Source organism: Meles meles, chromosome 7 (assembly GCF_922984935.1).
Source record: "Meles meles chromosome 7, mMelMel3.1 paternal haplotype, whole genome shotgun sequence".
Taxonomy (NCBI): Eukaryota; Metazoa; Chordata; class Mammalia; order Carnivora; family Mustelidae; genus Meles; species Meles meles.
Window position 1 is genome coordinate 58,582,681 of NC_060072.1, and position 19,377 is coordinate 58,602,057.

Genomic DNA, 19,377 nt, shown 5'->3' on the forward strand with positions numbered 1-19,377 from the left:
ACAAGTTGACAACACTGCACTATTAAGAAAATGTTTTCCCTTCCTTTCTTTTATTGAAGTATAATTAACATACAGTGTTATACTATGTTTTTGAGGAAGGCTCTGAATTCAAAATTAAAGACTGGCTTTTGCAAATATGCCACTTAGGTTTTTAATGGGAGCTTTCCCTTTCAGAGGTGGTTTTGAAACTTTATGATAGTGTGAAGTCAAGCCCCGGAAGTCTTGATTCACCTTGAGTTAAATAGATGGGGAACTCCTGTAGGTTAGAATATTGGTGACTTTCAGCACACACACAAACACACACACCCCGGTTTCTAGGGTGAGTTAATGAAACCCTCACCTGGAAGTGAGTCATACACCTGATCAACGCTCCTGTTGCTTAGCAGCAGTAATCCTTTTTGAGCAGTACGGTACAAGGTCACTCAATAAACTTCCATTGTTCTTAGTGAAGGAAGCCTGTATTATAAATAACTGATGCGGGCAGATTTCTATTAACAGCAGTTGTTTTTCAGAAGGAATAAAACAAAAGGGACAATGACAATGGTTCACCTAAAACTGATTTAAAATAGTAACACTGGTTACTGGAACACATTCAGAAAGATAAAAGAAAAAAAATAGATCATTTTTTATAAGCTTCTTCTTTTGTTGAGATATACTGGGATTGCTAAGTAAAAATCAGGATTTTTCTACTGAACTCCCATAAAGCGTTAAGATTCTCAGGAACTTTGTAAAGCTTAGATAAGTAATGAAAATATAAGAGGAGAGTATTTATTTATGTGAAGCAAACAATAGATAGCAAATGATTTTTTAAAACCAGGTGCATTTTTCATCCAAATATATCATTTTAAGATTAGATTGTGGCTATGTTAAAAATTGTTAATGTTGAAAACAATTTAAAAGCAAAAACAGGGGTGCCTAGTTGGCTCAGTCGGTTGAGCGTCTGCCTTCAGTTAGATCATGATCCCAGGGTCTTGGGATCAAGCCTCACCCTCTCCCTCTCCCTCTGCCCTCCCCCTGCTTGTAATCTCTCTCTTTCTTTCTGTCAAATAAATAAATAAATTCTTTAAAAAAATAAAAGCAAAAACAGAGAAGTAAAGATTAATAAATGTAGAGGCATGTTATTAGATTAAAAAAAATGAATAGCGCAAAGATGTGAGTCTTCTCAAAGTAATTTATAGTTTTAATGCAATTCCAATCAAAATCATGTCATGTTATGATAGAGTTTTAAAAACTGGCCTGGAAGGATAAACTAGAAATGCTAGCCAAGATAACTGTGCAGAAAGTTAGAGAAAAAGGACTTTCTCTACTGTGTGTCAAAATGTTCCACAGAGCTCAGTTATCAGAAGAATGTGGAACTGGGGGGGGGGTATAAAAGGCAAATCTAGAGCCATATCCCAGGGTAAATGATTCAATGTATTAAAAACAAACAAAGAAACAAACAAACAAAAACAGCTTTGGCAGTAGCCTGGGCAAAGTGGGGACTATTTAGTAAATAATAGCAGGACAATTTGGCAACTATTTGGAAACACTGTTGGATCTTTGGTCTGCACTTTCACAAAAACAAGTCCCAGATTAAAAAGTTATAAATTAAATAAACTCTAAGGTCACTCTGCATTCACGTCTGTCTTGGTACTTATCACTATCTGACCTCTCTTTGTTTATTGACTCTTCTGTCTTTACTAAACTGTTAGCTCAAAAGAACCAGAGGCTTTTTCTTTCTGTCTGTTGGTTTATCCCCAGCACCTGCAATGATCTGACACATAGGAGACATTTAAGAATATTTGTTGACTGAATGAAGAGAAGCAATGAAAGGAGGCAAAAAGGGGAAGACATCTCCCTTTTAACCTGAAGTATGTAAGCTTAGAGTTATAACTAAACCAAAGAGAATAAAACTAAAAAAAAAAAAAGGAATAATCTTTGCCCTTTTCACTCTTCTGAGTAAGGCCAGCGCAGCCTGGACTCTGGGCCTGGTAATGAAACGAAGGACGCATGTTTCTCCAGCCTCCTCTGGATTCAAAGTTGTTGCCCTTTACAGACCCAGCCCGGGTCCCTGAAGCATAAAGAACAAAAACTCAAAGGATTAATTTGGAATAAAATCTGAAACTTAAATGAGAACCCTTGGATTGTCAACATTGTTTTGAGGATGAGGACTAAGCAGCTATCTAATAAGCACTCTGTTTTGACTATTTAAAAAACCTGATGATTGCTTCATACAATGTTATGCTGCTTCAAGCTCTACAGACACCAATTTTTGTTGCCTCTTTTTTCTTTTTTTAATTTTTTTAAAAAGATTTTATTTATTTATTTGACAGGCAGAGATCACAACAGGCAGAGAGGCAGGCAGAGAGAGAGGAGGAAGCAGGCTCCCTACTGAGCGGAAAGCCGGACGCAGGGCTTGATCCCAGGACCCTGGGATCATGACCTGAGCCAAAAGCAGAGGCTTAACCCACTGAGCCACCCAGGCACCCCTCTTTTTTTCTTTTTTAAATAGACTTTAATCAAATTCTTTGGACAGAAATAGAGTTTATTTTTATATTTTCCCTGAATCAGTCTTCGGAAGGTTTATTTTCTTGTGATACTCCCCTCAGCGTGCCAGTTTTTTCCAAACCAGGTTAGCCTTGGCCACTGTGTCCTCCTTCTCCCACTAGAATGATGCTCCTTTTTCTGATGTGAGGGCATCGTGTTGTACCCACTTCCTTCCTGGCTCTGGTCTTCCTCTATGTATGAAAATCCTGTGCAGTTCCAAGCACAGACAGTCCGAGATACATGTGCCGCTTCTTGAAGGGCTTCTTTGCCTGATTTGATGAGATACTTCCCAAACAGCTGGTAGGTGCTTCAAAATGTTGCAACAGAAAAAGTCATTGCCTCTTTTGGCTCATAAATTCTCACTGGAAAGGAGGAAATAAAATTTGACCTACCGAGAGTGGGATCATATTCCCAGATGAACCGTTTGGTCAGGAATCTCACTACAAGAGCTGTGGAAAAAAAAAAAAAGAAGAGCAACATTTCAAACAAATTTGTTAATTTCTTGTGGTTCTTATCCTTGCACAGAAAGAGAAGTAGCCCAGACAACTATAGTGCCTTACATTTCTTGGCATATAAACACCCAATGCATTTATTCATGTTTGTTCAAGAGCTTTTTCAGTTCTTATGGTGGTCTAAAAATTGGCTCAAAGTCTTAATGGTGCATTAATGAATGGGTTTGATTTGTTCCTTTAGTTACAGGGTTAAAACAAGCAAGCAAAGAAAGACATCATAATGTGAAAATGCTCACTCATAACATTTTTAGCAAAACAATGAATTTAAACATAAAGCATCACAATACACCTGTATTGTTTGTGAATACTGATAACGACTAACAACAGTGAATTGAAAACCCAATGATTTTTAACTGTAATGGAAAGATAACTAGCTGGAAATTTGTATTATTAGAAAAACAGATATTTAAGGGGCACCTGGGAGGCTCAGTCAGTTAAGCATCTGACTCTTGATTTCTACTCAGGTCATGATCTCAGGGTTGTGAGATCGAGCCCCATATGGGGCTCCACGTTTAGTGGAGAGTCTGATTGAGATTCTCTCCTTCTGTCCCTCCCCCACTCGTGTGCGTGCACACACGCTCTCTGTCTCTCTCTAAATAAAGGAATAAAATCTTAAAAAAAAACACAGATATTTAAACTTACAGATTTCATTAGTGACGCATTAAAGCTCATCAGAGGTGACACTGATGAAATAGTACAGTCAGAGGTAGGGTCTGGAACCATGTGAGACACTTTACTCGCATGATCCTCTCAACCCTTATTTCAATCCTAGGAGGCAGATACTATGATTGTTCCCATTTTTCAGGTAAGGAAACTGAGGCTCTGACTGCTCAACAAATTTCACTGAGTCACTTAGCTAGTTGGTGACCAAGTTAGGATTTGAGCTCAAGCAGTCTGTTTCCAAAGCCTGTGATTTATCCACTGTTCTCAATTTAATTTACGGCTGGGCCCTCCAGATAATACTTGACTGGAAGCTGATGACAGGAAGAGAACTGGCATAATGCGTGGGCTCCACGGTCCTTAAATACCAGTGGGACACATGCTCGACATTTTCCTATAGATGTATTGAAAACAGTGGTTCTTAACCTCCTTAAAAATTTTTTTTGAAAAGGGGTGTCACAGACACTTTGAAAATGGAACAAAAGCTTGGACTCTTCCCTAGTAAAATGTATATACACACATTTTGGCAGATAATTTCAACATGCTAATGAGGATTCTGAAGACCTTCGGTGGTCTTCCTGGGAACCCACCGACCTTAACTAGAAAATCAATGTCTATCATATTTTGTAGTTTTAAAATACCTATTATTAGAATATTTTTATTTTTACCAAAATGTCCTGTATGTAGTAGGCTATTTCTTCCTTGACGAAATAGAGCTAGTTAGTTGGAAGGTGCTATTAGTCTGTCCTTTGTTGCCACTGTAGGATCAACAGAGAAGTATATCGCCCCTACCATAGTGTCTTATGGGAGAGATCACAGGCAAATTGCAGTGAGAACCTCATAAAACAGACCACAAACTTATGTGGCTTGGCTGGAGACTGAAGTAGCAATGTTCTTTCTAATTACAGAGTGTGAGTCTGAATTGAAGCCAAAATATTTGCAGTGCCTAAAGTAGCAAGGCCACTGACCCTATAATACTTCCCACAGTGAGTGTACTTGTGGTTTTATCTGAAATTTTCAGAGTCTGTCACTGTTCACCCTCTCAAGAATGCATTTTTTTTTTTTTTGCGTGTAAGAAGCAGTAAGCAGTAGACAGATATTTTTCTGTTTTTAAATTAGCATGTTAGTAAACATAATTGCCAACCATATTCAGAGTTCACGTTTTGTTAGAGTATGTAGTTTTAACTCTAAAAGTTTCACCCTGAAAAATACACTTACCAGACATCTTTAAGCAATGAGGTAGTAAAATTCATAAAGTTTCACATAACTGAAATTTGAACTTCCCCAATTCTAAGACCATTTAAAGTTCAATTATTTCTCAAAGAAATCTTTCTAAAATGTATTTGACACTCGATTGCCCTTCAAAACTGAGTATATGGAGTAACACTGAATCATTTAAAAATGTCCCAATCTTAGTTAACAACCTGGATTAGTGTCCTGTGCAGTTACGCAGTAATACTGTGAGAAGCCATAGAGTGGTCGAGGCAACACAATTCTGGAATGCTAGGGCTTTAAATAGTTTAGCTTTTGAATACACATTTTCATACACACACATACCTTTTTCCCTCCCTCAAATACCATGGTTTTCTCTTCTTTGTTTTTTAAAGATTTTTTAAAAAATTTATTTATTTGAGAGAGAGAGAGTGCACGCATGAGAAGGGGGGAGAGGCAGAAAGAGAGGGAGAAGTAGACTCCTCGTTAGTAGGGAGTGTGACCCGGGGCTCAATCCCAGGACCCCAGGACCATGAGTTGAGCTGAAGGCAGACGCTTAACTGACTGAGCCACCCAGGAACCCCCGGCTTTCTCTTTTCACCACAGTCACTGGGACCCAAGACCACCTCCAATAACCAACCCATTGGAATCTCCTTTGTTACTTTTGTTTTTCTAAAAACCAATAAGCTTGTTAGAATTTTTTCTCATATTAAAGTAGCTCTGGGGTTGGATTCTAAGGAAGCTGTTCTATGAATATAAACAGGATTCTGGTGACTTTTGAGATGTCATGTTTGTTGTTGAGAAGTTGTTCCTGCTCACTGATGGTTTTTTTTTTTTTTAAAGATTTTATTTATTTATTTGACAGAGAGAGAGATCACAAGTAGGCAGAGAGGCAGGCAGAGAGAGGGGGGAAGCAGGCTCCCCGCTGAGCAGAGAGCCCGATGCGGGACTCGATCCCAGGACCCTGGGATCATGACCTGAGCCGAAGGCAGAGGCTTTAACCCACTGAGCCACCCAGGCGCCCCTTACTGATGGGTTTTTGGCTCAGGTTCAGGGAGCTACCTTCCAATGGGGCAGTGTTGCTATGCTTTATCAATGAAATCAATCTAAACATTTCTAATATTTTTTAAGAGATGCACATTATTATATGATGGTTATTTTAACAGTGGGATATTTTTTTAAAAATTCAGTCTATTTTTTTAAGATTTATTTATTTATTTGAGACAGAGAGCACAAGCAGACAGAGAGGGAGACAAGAAGTCTCCCCACTGAGTGGGGAGTCTGATGTGAGGCTCAATCCCAGGACCCTGAGATCATGACCTGAGCCGAAGTCAAGAGTCAGATGTTTAACTGACTGAGCCACCCAGGCGCCTGAAATCAGTCTATTTCAAATGCAATAAAAAAAAATCAAAACCACATTGAAAAATTGACATGCCTTATGTTTATTCTTTTTTTTTTTAAAGATTTTATTTATTTATTTGACAGAGATCACAAGTAGGAAGAGAGGCAGGCAGAGAGAGGGGGGAAGCAGGCTCCCTGCTGAGCAGAGAGCCCAATGCGGTGCTCGATCCCAAGACCCTGAGATCATGACCTGAGCGGAAGGAAGAGGCTTAACCCACTGAGCTATCCAGGTGCCCCCCCTTATGTTTATTCTTAAAAGACACACTTTTATCTCCTCACACACAGATTATTCATGAAAAAGACAAATGCATTGTCTATATTTTTGTTTTCAAAAATATTTTAATTTAAAATTATTAATCTAAAGAATGAAAATAACCTTACATCTGTGGAAGTGTTATCTGTTAAAGTCTCTATTATTTCCACTGGGTCTGAGGTGCTTGCTGACATTCACCATTTACTGATGGAACCATAAAACCTCAGTATTACTTACCCACAAATTTGATAATAATTTTATTAGGAGCTATAACTTTCATAAGGGATACATCTTGCCATGTCTCCCCCCCTCCGTCACTACCACTCACATCACATGATTTCATCTGTCAATGACTATACAGTTGCTTCCTCACTGGAGTCCCTCCTTCAGCTGCACCCTCAAAACTCCCCCAACCTACTCTTCACACAGATAATGTCTCTGCTAAAACTTAAACCATCTCATGCCACATCTTTTCCTCAAATTCTCCCTGACCTCTTCTCATTGAAAAACTATTTATTGAGTGCCTACTCAGTATCTGGTTCCGTTTCAGGGATTTGCAATAATCCGGTAAACAATTCAAAGATCTCTGACCTTAGAGAGCTTATATTCTCCTAGGAGGAGACAGATAAAAAATAAAAATAAGAAATAAGAACTATAATACATTAGAGGCGGTAAGTGTTATAGGATAAAAGAAGTAGAACAAGGTAAGGGGATTTGGCATTGGGGATGAAGGTGTAAGAGTTATTTTTTAAGACAGGATAATCCTCATTGAAAAGGTGAGATGAGAAGGGGCGCCTGGGTAGCTCAGTGGGTTAAGGCCTCTGCCTTCGGCTCAGGTCATGATCCCAGGGTCCTGGGATCGAGTCCCACATCGGGTTCTCTGCTTGGCATGGAGTCTGCTTCCTCCTCTCTCTGCCTGCCTCTCTGCCTACTTGTGATCTCTCTCTCTCTCTGTCAAATAAATAAATAAAATCTTAAAAAAAGAAAAGAAAAGAAAAGAAATAAACAGATGAGAAGATCCCTGGGGGAACAGTGTTTGAAGGAGAGGGGACAGCCAATGCAAGCAAACACGTTAAAGCCGGACTCTGTGCTTGATATGGTCAGGGAACAATAAGCAGGCCAGGGTGCCTAAGGCAAAATGAGCAATAATGAGTGTGGCTAGGGAGGAGGTAATTTTCTGCCACTCCCCTAGCCATGCATTCCACTACTTCTACTACTGTTAATCAACACCACCACCACAAGAATAATAATAACAACTGAAATTCTATTGATTATTATGATGGAGATGATTTTACTTGATTCTTTCTTTAGAATGTATGTTTGTGAGGACATTACATTTGTTTATCACTGTCTTCCAGTTTCCAGAACAGTGTCTGACACATAGTAGACTGCAAAATAGTTGTTGAATGGATGGAAAAGATACATCAATCCATGTCACGGTTCCCTCTCTTGGCAGTGAAATAATAACCAGGCATTGAAAGAAGAAGCAACACCAACAAGGCAAGAGAATTCACAACAGAATCATGCCATGTTTCCATAACTTTTTCTTGAAAGGTTATATAAATATACACTCTGAAATGCCTTCTAATGGGTATTTCAAAAGCCTTCTACAAATTATACGTCTGTAGTTTATTTAATGAGTTAATGCAAAATTGATTTAATTTTCTCTTGAACACCTGTCCTCTCCATCCCAACTTTCCTGAGCAAAGGTTTTTCTTTTGAGGTAAATTGGTGGTATTGGTAACCTTTACTTTTGCTAGCACTCAGATGTATGATCTTGTTTTCCCTGAAGTTTTGAGGTCTGACATATTTGATTGGTTGCAAGCAAGTTCTGCTTTCTGAAATATCTTCTTTTCTTCCCAGTACCTTGAAACTAAATAAGCCAAACATGTCTAAAAGTTAATCTAGAGAAGAACATTTTGCTCAATACATTACCTACTTGAATAATTCTTCATTATATGTGGTTTATTTTTTATGTTACTGGAACTGAATTTCATAATTATCTATGAAAGCTGGTTTCTAACAAAATGTAAAATTCACTAAGAAGAGTTTGAGCTAAGGAAATATTATTTAAAGTGACATCAATGTAATAATTCAATAGGATAATATTTCATTTATAAGCAAATGCTAAAAGGCATCATTTCTACATTAAAATAGTTATGCCATTTTAAAAAATTAACAAGTCCGGGGCTAGTTATTCAAAATAAGTTCTGATGTTATTACCAAGATGAGGAAAACATCAAAAGTACCAACTTTAATGATCAGAATAATATTTTATGAAAATTGATTGGATATGATCTGTATAGCAAATCAACTTTTAGAAAGTAATGAATTTTTCAAGGTAAATGAAAACTAACACTCATGCTAGCCTTAAACATTTTAAAAATATACTCAAGAGAGATTCTGACAGAACTTTTTTTTTTTTAAGATTTTATTTATTTATTTGAGAGAGAGACAGTGAGAGAGAGCATGAGCGAGGAGAAGGTCAGAGGGAGAAGCAGACTCCCAGTGGAGCTGGGAGTCCGATGCGGGACTCGATCCCAAGACTCCGGGATCATGACCTGAGCCCAAGGCAGTTGTCCAACCAACTGAGCCACCCAGGCGTCTGACAGAACTTTTAAATGTCAAACTTTTTAGGCTCATAGTCTTAAAACAGTTCTTGTGATGCCATTATTTTTCACCTATATGGTTTATGAAATAACCTGATTAATAATGTTTACAATACAATTGTTTTGTAGATCCTTAAGCATGTATGACCTCCTAAATATTTGTGATTATTGTTCTTCTCTACAGGTCTGTTAAAGAAGTATGCTTAATGTAAAAATCTAGTCCTTTTGTCTGAAAGGAACTTTCCCGACTGAGGTGTATTGAATGCTCTATCACTTAAAGCAGTTTCCAATTACCTGTCCTCTTCAAACTTAGGCTTTCTCATCTATAATATATAGTAATTATATAGTATATTATATATATTATTATATAAGCAGACTACATATATAGTACATATATATAATATATATATTATATATAATATATATAATTAGCAGACTATATATATAGTTATAATATAGTACTATATATAATATCATAATATATATTATATATAATTATATATAATATATTTGTATTATATAGCCACCCTGTGGCTATATGATATAAAATGGTTCCCTTGCTTCCCCTGATCCTCATATACCTTTGCAACCCGAATTTCAATCACTTCCTGATGTTTACAATGGCCCTCCAGTTTGCTTGTCCTACTTGATATCATGCACGCTCATCTCTTCATGCATCTAATCGTGTTGTCCCTGCCGCCTTGAAAGTCCTTATCCAACTAATAAAATCCTAATCACCCTTCAAAATCTAGTTCAAATATAATCTCCTTTGTGGAACCCTTCCTTTCTTTCTGTATCAATTAGCTATTGCTGTTGATTAAATATATCCCCAAACTCAGCAGCACGTAACAATGAGCATTTATCATGGGAAAATTATAATGTGCTTATGGAACTGTGGTCAACTGATTGTTCTGGAGAAAGCCAGCTAACCGTGTTTCAAATGGCCAGTTCAGATTTTTTTAGGACAGGGAAAGAATTTCTGTGTCAATTAAGAGTACTTCATAAAACACTGTTTTGGTTTTTTTTTTTTTTTAAGATTTTATTTATTTATTTGAGAGAGAGAGACAGAGAGCACAAGCGGGGGCGGGGGGGGGGGAGAAAAGAGGGGGAGAGAGAAGTAGACTCCCTGCTGAGCAGGGAGCCCAATGTGGAGCTGGATCCCAGGACCCCAGGATCATGACGTGAGCTGAAGGCAGCACTTAACAGACTGAGCCACCAGGCACTCCAAAGAACGTTGTTCTTCACCTGACTTCCTCTTGAATTCTGCCTATAATCCTGTTTAACACACCCTTGGTTTTATATGTGCTCAAAGATGGTGCTTGTTATCTCCCACATTCATATCATAATGAAAAGTTATTATAAATATGTATTAAGTGATGTGTAATGGTTTTCATTCTGTAACCAGCAGGACCTTCATAAAAAATGGTTACTTTTTAGTTGTAAGACCAGGTAGCTTGGAGATATTTAATGTCTTTAATGACCTGAGAGTCTGCTAAGTTCAGAACAATTATGTCCCAGAGTTTGAATTATTCTGTGAAAAACAAACAACTTTTTTTGTGATAGAAAAAGAAGGCAAATGTGGCTAATACTACCACAATCATAGTCCACTATGGGTTATGAGTATAATCACAGCTTGTTATCCAAATCATTGTTCTCTTCTTTTACAGCGTTTTTCAGTGTTTAAATAGAATTCTTAATGCTTGAAAATTATGTAAAGATATTATAATAAACTACGCAGTGCCTTAAGTGTGAAAGTCCTCAAAATCAGGCCACAGCCAGGAGATAGAGTAGCTCCCTTCCCCTCTTCTCCCCTTTTCCATGACAGACTTACTTGGCTTGCTGAGAACAGGAGGCAGTGGTATGTCATCCCAAGTCTACATGGGTGGCCAAATCAACACTAAATTGCTTTCAGTTTGAATTTTATGAACTATAGGTAGAAGTCACAGTAAAGTATTTGAAAACTAATTAAAAAAAAAAAGAAGGATGAGAGTGTTTCATACCACTTGAGAACTGTTTTCTCAGTTCACGAAACACATCAATTTAAACAATATGAAAATTAGAGTGGGAAAGCATTTAAAAATAAATGCAGTATTGTTAGTATTGCTACCCACCTTCCTTCAGTGAGTGTGCACGGTTAGGTCAGGTGCTAGTTGATCCTTGAACAACACAGATTTGAACTGTATGGGTCCATTTATTTTTTTTTTTATTTATTTTTTTTTAAATATTTTATTTATTTGACAGAGAGAAATCACAACTAGGCAGAGAGGCAGACAGAGAGAGAGGAAGAAGCAGGCTCCCCACAGAACAGAGAGCCCGATGCGGGGCTCGATCCCAGGACCCTGGGATCATGACCTGAGCCGAAGGCAGAGGCTTTAACCAACTGAGCCACCCAGGCGCCCCTATGGGTCCATTTATATGCACACTTTTCCTGTTCTTTTCTTTTCTTTCTTTTTTAAAGATTTTATTTATTTGACAGGGAGAGAAAGAGCACAAGCAAGGGGAGCAGAAGGCAGAGGGAGAAGCAGCCTCCCCACTGAGCAGGGAGCCCGATGTGGGGTTTGATCCCAGGAGCCCAAGATCATGACCTGAACTGAAGGCAGACACTTAACTGATTGAGCCACCCAGGCGCACCAATATATGCACATTTTTTCAATAAATACAGTACAGTACCAGAAATGTATTTTCTTTTCCTCACGATTTTTCTAATAATATTTTCTCTAGCTTACTTTACTGTAAGAATACAGTATCTACTACATAACATACAGTATATGTGTTAATGGACTGTTAAGGGTATTGTCAAGTCTTCTGGTCAACAGTAAGCTATTGCTTACGTTTTTGGGGAGTCAAAAGTTATACATGGATTTTCAACTGCGCGGGAAGTTGGTGTCCTTCACCCCCGCATCGATAAGGGCCAACTGCGTGTCTTTACCCTTAACTGCCCTACAGCACGGAGTGGATATAAATGTGTATCCATATGCTTACCACATGTATCTGTGCACATCGGTGAAGACACTGAAGCTCAGACTATTTACATTTCTTCCTGAAATACATGACCACCTTTCAGTGCCCATCAACCCTGACTCAATCAGCAGAATCCCCTCTTTCTACAGATGAGGAATTTGTCATCAGACAGCTGACGAGTCATGCCGATATGCTCCTCTGTGGCTACTAAACTCTTCATTAGAAAAATCTGGGGGGAGGGGGGGCGCCTGGGTGGCTCAGTGGTTTAAGCCTCTGCCTTCGGCTCAGGTCATGATCTCAGGGTCCTGGGATCAGGCCCCGCATTGGACTCTCTGCTCAGTGGGGAGCCTGTTTCTCCCTCTCTCTCTGCCTGTCTCTCTGCCTACTTGTGACCTCTCTCTCTGTCAAATAAATAAAAATAAAAGATTAAAAAAAAAAAAAGAAAAATCTGGGGGTGAAAATTGTATGTACTTTACATATAGGGTGCATTTTGAAGAATATACACTGTGTAGTCACAAACCCTGCTTTCAATACAAAAGAAAAGAATTAAAACTCTGGTACAAAATAAACCCTGAAATGTCTCTAGGAAAAAAGTGACTCTGCAGACATAAGCTTCTGAACTTTCACGAGTTTCTTTTCTTTTCTCCATGTGGAGTATTAACACTGTTCTTCTCATTCTGTAATCCAGGGTGTATAAAGACATAAACACAAGACACTGTAGTCCTACTCATGATACAATTTTGCTTCCTCATTTTAATGTTGTTCACTGTTTCTTTAAGGTGTCTTTTACAGTTTATTATTACTATTATTTTAAATAGAGGGCAGACATCGTAACTTCTTTGGGGGGCTCCATAAATACTTTCAGGCTCATTTCTTTTTTAAAACTTTGCATCTTTGCAAGTTCAAATAAGCTAAAAACTAGTCAGCATGTTAAGTAGTAATATAGAACTAAATCAAAGAAAGAGGAAAAGAAAGATGTATTTAGAATGGAACAGACTCATAAATGGAGTTACTATTCACCACAGAACATTTCTATCTGTGGTTAAGTAGGGAAGAAATCCTCCCTTTTAAAGTCTTCCCTGGCCTTCCCAAGCCATGAATCACACCCTCTTGGCCATGACATCGTCATTTGTTTCTTCTCTATTATAGAATAGGAATAATTGTCTTGTAAATATTAATTTACATTCCTGTATGTCTCACAGATTCTGGAGTTATAGATTAAGCCGTGTCCTCTTCATCTCCAGGGGCTGGCACATTGCCCAATACATTGCATGTGCTCAGTAGATATTTGAGAGATGACAACAATGAAAAACTGGATAAATAATTTGGCTTCCATATTACCAGTGTACTCAGGTCTGCACTCTAGGGTGTCTTTATTATTTTATTATTTAAAAAACATGTGTTCTTTAAAGTAACTTCCATTGAATATATACCACCCCTTTTCAGGCCCAATGCCTCGTTCGCCTGTCCATTGCAAACATGACGGACTGAGAAGGGCGGGACCCACCGTTCCTCTTCTCTGCCTCCAGAGAAGAACCGCGATCCCTGATCTCATATGAATAGCAGCGTTAGGTTTAACTCCAACCCTGCAGTGGTAAAAAGCTTCACAGAAGTAAAAATAAGCATACTTACAAAAATAGAGGGAATCGTACTCTATATTTGTAGAGACAGTTTATTGAAGAAGAAAATACATTTGTGAAGACTCCATTTATTAATGATATTAGCTGTTGGATTAAAAGTGTATATACTCTTCAAAAATCTCATTAGGGAGGTTTTAGTTATGTTTTAACTAAAAACACAAATGGGAATTTTAGAACGCTAATATCAGAAGGGGAGTTTGTATTAAATCCTGACTACAAGCTTATTTATTTCTCAAAACACTCTTAAATGTAGGAATTAATGCTTCTATTTTACATGTAAGAAACCTGAACTGAAAAGTAAATAAACTTGTATATTTTACAAAGCAGAGAAGTGACAGAACTGAGATTAAATCCAGTTTTGTTTACTTTAAACCTTGAATATTGGGAAAAAAAACTGTCCAATATTGAATACACACCACTATATTTTAATATTTCTATGGACATGATATAATTCTGAATGGTTGACATTGTTTTCCAGATAAGCGTACTTCTATGGAGAGGCATGCTTTGAAAAAAACACTTTTTTTTTTGTTGTTGTTCATCACTAGATTTCTTCATCCTTAGTGGAGGAATATCCATGACCAGAAACCATGGCAACACAGAAAGAGAATATGAATTTCAAAAAAGAACCACTTATATAAATAAGATTTTTGTTTTTCTCTTGAGCAGATCTTAAGGATGCAACAAAGGAGGAAAGAAGTGTATAATGATATAGACATAAAGTAGAATGTGGTAAGTAACTACTTCCTTACTGGTTTCCTCAGACAATAGCAAGTTCATTCTTTCAACAACAAGAAAAAAAAACAGAGGGGCGCCTAGTTGGCTCAGTGGATTAAAGCCTCTGCCTTCGACTCAGGTCATGATCTCAGGGTCCTGGGTTCAAGCCCTGCATCGGGCTCTCTGCTCAGCAGGGAGCCTACTTCCCCCCCCACCTCTCTGCCTGCCTCTCTGCCTATGTGATCTCTGTCAAATAAATAAATAAAATCTTTAAAAAAAAGAAGAAGAAAAAAACAGAATGTCAGGAACCATTTTAGGCAATGAAAGAAACAGCAAAGAAAGTAAGTTTCTATTCTTGAGGAGATGAGAGTCTGTGGCTTTGCATGTTTCAGGAAAAATAAAAAGATTCACAGGTAGGATAATTATCTAATTTAAGTCCTTTTACGATGTGTTGGTAAAAGAAGAAAAACCAGACACAGATGAGTCCAACTGACTTTAGTACCTCAGAGAAAAAGAAAAAGGGCAGGAAAAAAAAAACCTTGTGTTTTCTGGAAGAAAAATGTAACAGACAAAATCCTCATAGTATGTATAAAGCATCAAGCCTATAACTGCTTCTGTTCCATCTTAAAGACAACAAACCAGAGATTTACCTAAAATACAAGAGGAGGTTCAGTTTCACCTTCTTCCCTTTATCACCTAGACCTCTATCATCCTCCTGTTAAATCTGGACTCAAAAAAAAAAAAAAAGAATCAAATCTCCCTATTCTCCCACCTCCTGGGTCCAATACTTCTTGTCCTTCATACCTTGTTCCTGGGTCTTTCATCAACCACCAACCCTCAAGTTCATCGTCTTCTTTTTAGAAGTCCCCTCTTTTCTTGATTACCCTAGCCTCTTCCAAGAAACATGCACCATTGTGCCTAAAATCAAAGTCAACTATGGAGATCTCAGCCCTGAGCCTTGTCTAGTAGGCTTATGTTATGTGGGGGCCAGGACAGCTCTTTGAAGTTTTGGCTTAACAACTGTCAGTGACCGCTGAGACCAAGACTGTACAGTTTGGAATCTAGGACCCATAATGGTAAAGGGCTAAAAGCCCTTTCTGAACTATGGAGATGGACTAGAAAGAAATATAAAAAAAACTCCAGCAAACTGTATTTAAAATGTCAGATCTTAAGGAGAGGGGCTCAGAGTAAAGACAGGTACACAGAATTCAGATTTCAGAAATATAGATATCTAAACTTAATAATTTTCAAATGCGTATCCATTTGGCTCTTCTTTTGCTTCTCGCTACTCCCCTATAAGTTCTACACACATCCATTCACTCAATAAATATTTATTGAGCACTATGTTAGGCACCAAAGAAAGCAAGACCCAGAGGATTCCCTAAGCAAGATATTAGAAATGACTTCATATTAGAGCTAAATCTTGGATGAGTTGAAGTTCATGGATTTAGGAGGAGCATTCCAAGAGGAATGTTCAAAAGCCTAGACATGGGAGAGCCCAGTTTAGTTTGGAAATACATGTGGTTCAGGGTAGGTTGAGGGATGTGAGGATGCAACTATGGGAAGGGTAGCTTGTGGGTTCTTTGGAAACCAGACTAGGAAGGTACTCGTATGTCACTTTGAAGAGCTTGGATTTTACTCTGAAGTCTATGAGTAGACAGTCATCTGAGTAGGGGGATGGCTTGATATGAACTGGTTATCTATAGAAACTGTTCATTGATTAGCTGTAGAGAGTGAGGCAGATAAATCAGCCCATTATTCTTTAAGGTAGAATTTAATGGGGAAATGATATAAGAACAAATGAGGAAAAAAAAGAGTAAGTGAGGTTAGGTTTGAACATGTTGAATAGGAGACATTAATGAGAACATCCAGATAGAGAAGTTCTATCCATCCATCTGTCCATCCGTCTGCCCATCCATCCATTCATCCATGCGTCTATCCTCTATTCTTCCATTCATCTACTCATCTATCACACATTCAACATATATTCGTTAAATATTCATTAAATATCTGTCATGTCCCAGACACCGTTTGACACTATCACAAGGGTGACGTCATACTCCTGAAGATGGAGGAAGTGATCTCTGCCACAGTGACACTTTGCAGTGACTTCTAAATGCAATGGACATGGATAAGATGTCCCACATAGGTAGTTTAAAGCAGGAAAAGAGGATTTAGCACAAAACCCTATGTGCAGTCTCATCTCATGGTGATCTTTTTTGCTTCCTATGATTTCTCCTACCTCAGCTCTTCAAAATTTCTAGCTAAACTACAAAAGTTGACAGATCAAGGCAAGGGACAGAAATTTGTTCATATAGCTGTAGTTTCTGAAGCAGTCCATCTCCCACTCTCACCTCCCCTCCCCGCCTTGCTCTACTCCCTATGAAGGTCAAAGTAATTTGACACCAAAAAACCCTTAAGCCAAATGAAAGCATAGAAATGGAATCATTTAATGGAAATTTAAAATTAGTGCAATATAAAAATGAGTGCTTTTATAATACCACAGGTTAAAATGAGATGTAAATTAGTTCCAGATGGGTGTCTAGGGGTTGCTCTTAAGTTATTAGGTTTAAGCTTGAAAATTTTGACTTGTCCTGCTTTCTGACAAAAATATCACTCTGAGAGAGAGTTACAGAATAAATGTCAGTTCTCTTCACAAGGAATTTCTTAAAGATAAATGGTATGCTCTCCAAGAATTATGAGGCAAACACTTGTCTCTGAAAACTTAGCCTGGAAGTCTAGCTTCAGTGCATTCCAAGTCTTAAGAACTAGTAAGGTAAGGGTTAATATGATATGATAACTGGGTTTTAGGATGACAAATGAGAATGGGAAAAATAGCAAAACCATGACTTATAATTCCTAACATGTTTGATAGGGAGCAGAGGTTAGAGGATATTTATAAAGAATGTAAAATCAAAGTTTTATTTTAAATTTAAAAATTAACTTGTATGACTAAATAATAAATTCTTCCTGAATTTAAACTGAAAGTAGAAACAAGAGGAATTAAACTTGGGATATGGTAATCAACCAATTTGGCTTTGTCTTTCTGTTTGTATAAAGGTTAATAAACCTAGAGCTATGGATTCTGTGCCCAAGAATTCAAATCAGTTTTATGTAAGTTGAAAAATACTCATTTTAATTACAAGTGATACTTAAGAATTAAATTACTAGGGGCACCTAGATGGCTTGGTGGATTAAGCATCCAGCTCTTGATTTCAGCTCAGGTCATGATCTCAGGGTCAGGGAATCGAGCCCCATTTGGGTTCTGCAATGGCGGTGGAGCCTGTTTAAGATTCTCTCTCTCTCTCTCTGCCCCTCCCCACCTCTCCCCAACCCTACTCACTTGCCTTCTCTCTAAGAAAGAAAGAAAGTTACTAAATTTTCCAAACCAGAGTTTTTAACTTAATAATTTATAATTTATTATGTTTTTTATTAAAAATAATATTTTAGGGGTGCCTGAGTGGCTCAGTCAGTTAAGCATCTGCCTTCAGCTCAGGTCATGATCTCAGGGTCCTAGGATCAAGACCCACATCAGGCTTCCTCCGCAGTGGGGAGTCTGCTTCTCCCTCTCACTCTCTCTTTGTGCTCTCTTATGCAAATAAATAAAATCTTAAAATAAATAAGTAAATAAATAAATAATATTTTTACCAAGGCATTATATTTAAACAGAATTATCTGTACTGTGCTGTGTATTTTTCTAAATTTTCAAGGTATTTAGATATAAAATTTGTATTTTTTTAACTTTTTTTCTGAAAAAGGAAATATATATGGTGTTAATGTCTGAATTTTTTCTCAGTATTATGCCTCCTAAAATGGATCCGTGATTAAAGGAGCGGGGCTGATATAAAGCGAAGGTCAAATGAAGCTTTATTTCGTGCCAAGCATCAAGAATCAAACTGGCCAGGGCCGCGCCTCTTACAGAGAGTGGCGACCTTTCTCTGTTTCACAGACTAGCTTTTAAGGGCAAAGGCCATGTGGTCGGGCCTGGCCACGCACAGGTGGCCAATGAGATTGTAACACACACAGGAAACTCTACAGTGATACTAGGTGACCAACTGAATTACAGTTTACCCTAGTAGACATTTGATTTAGCCTATCACACCTTGGTTAGGATTGGCGCCAAAAGGCTCCCAAAGGGCAGGGCCCATACTCCTTGGTAGCTAGGGAGACAGTATGTAACCCCCCACTGATCTGATGCCTCCACCTGGCCTGACCCACCCTTGTATCTGGGCTTTGTTACCTGGAGCTGGTTTCTGGACTTGTTTTTTAGTAAATCCTCTGGGGGGGAAGGGGAGCAGGGACAGTTTAAGGGTTAAACAAGGCTTTTGTTTAACTTTAATGAAAGCCTCTTGCTAAATAGGTCCTTACACTCAGTTTGTTAGAGCATGTGAGAAACGGGCAACTGAAAGCATTCAGACTGTTGGGACATAAAAGTGATTCGGAATCACTAAGGATCCCAGGGAAGCAGAGGGATATCTCATTTAATCTCCTTCTTTTATAAAGAACCGGGGAGTTTACCATTTACTCTGCTCCTACATGCCCTCTGCCCCAGACTGTTTGCTTCCTGCCTATGTGGGCGCATACAGGTTTAATAGACTGTGCCTATGACTCTTGCCCAAAGGGTTACCTCTAGCAATAGGCCATTTCCATTTGCAGCTTTTACACCAATCCTCTCTTTACAGCCTCCTTAAACAAAACAAGAAAAATGGAAACTTAAAAAGTCACAGTGTGTATGGAGAACTAGAGAGTTATTGTGAGAGATTGGTCTGGAAAAGTACCCATGTTCTGAAAAGCTGATAAGCCAAACTAAGAAATTTCAAATTATGCTTATGATGATAGGAAGTCATTAAGCGATTATAAACACAACGATGCCCTGATCATCTTTT

At 38.1% G+C, this 19,377-nt stretch overlaps 1 protein-coding gene across 1 annotated transcript in view; it reads right to left on the reverse strand.

Annotated features, from left to right (window-relative positions):
* RERG (RAS like estrogen regulated growth inhibitor) overlaps nt 1–19,377 on the reverse strand; it is a 125,295-nt gene that overhangs the window by 9,940 nt on the left and 95,978 nt on the right. The window contains exon 3 of the mRNA XM_046010639.1: nt 2,919–2,975. Within this exon, the coding sequence (XP_045866595.1) occupies nt 2,919–2,975 (57 nt within the window). The remainder of the gene's footprint in view (nt 1–2,918; nt 2,976–19,377) is intronic.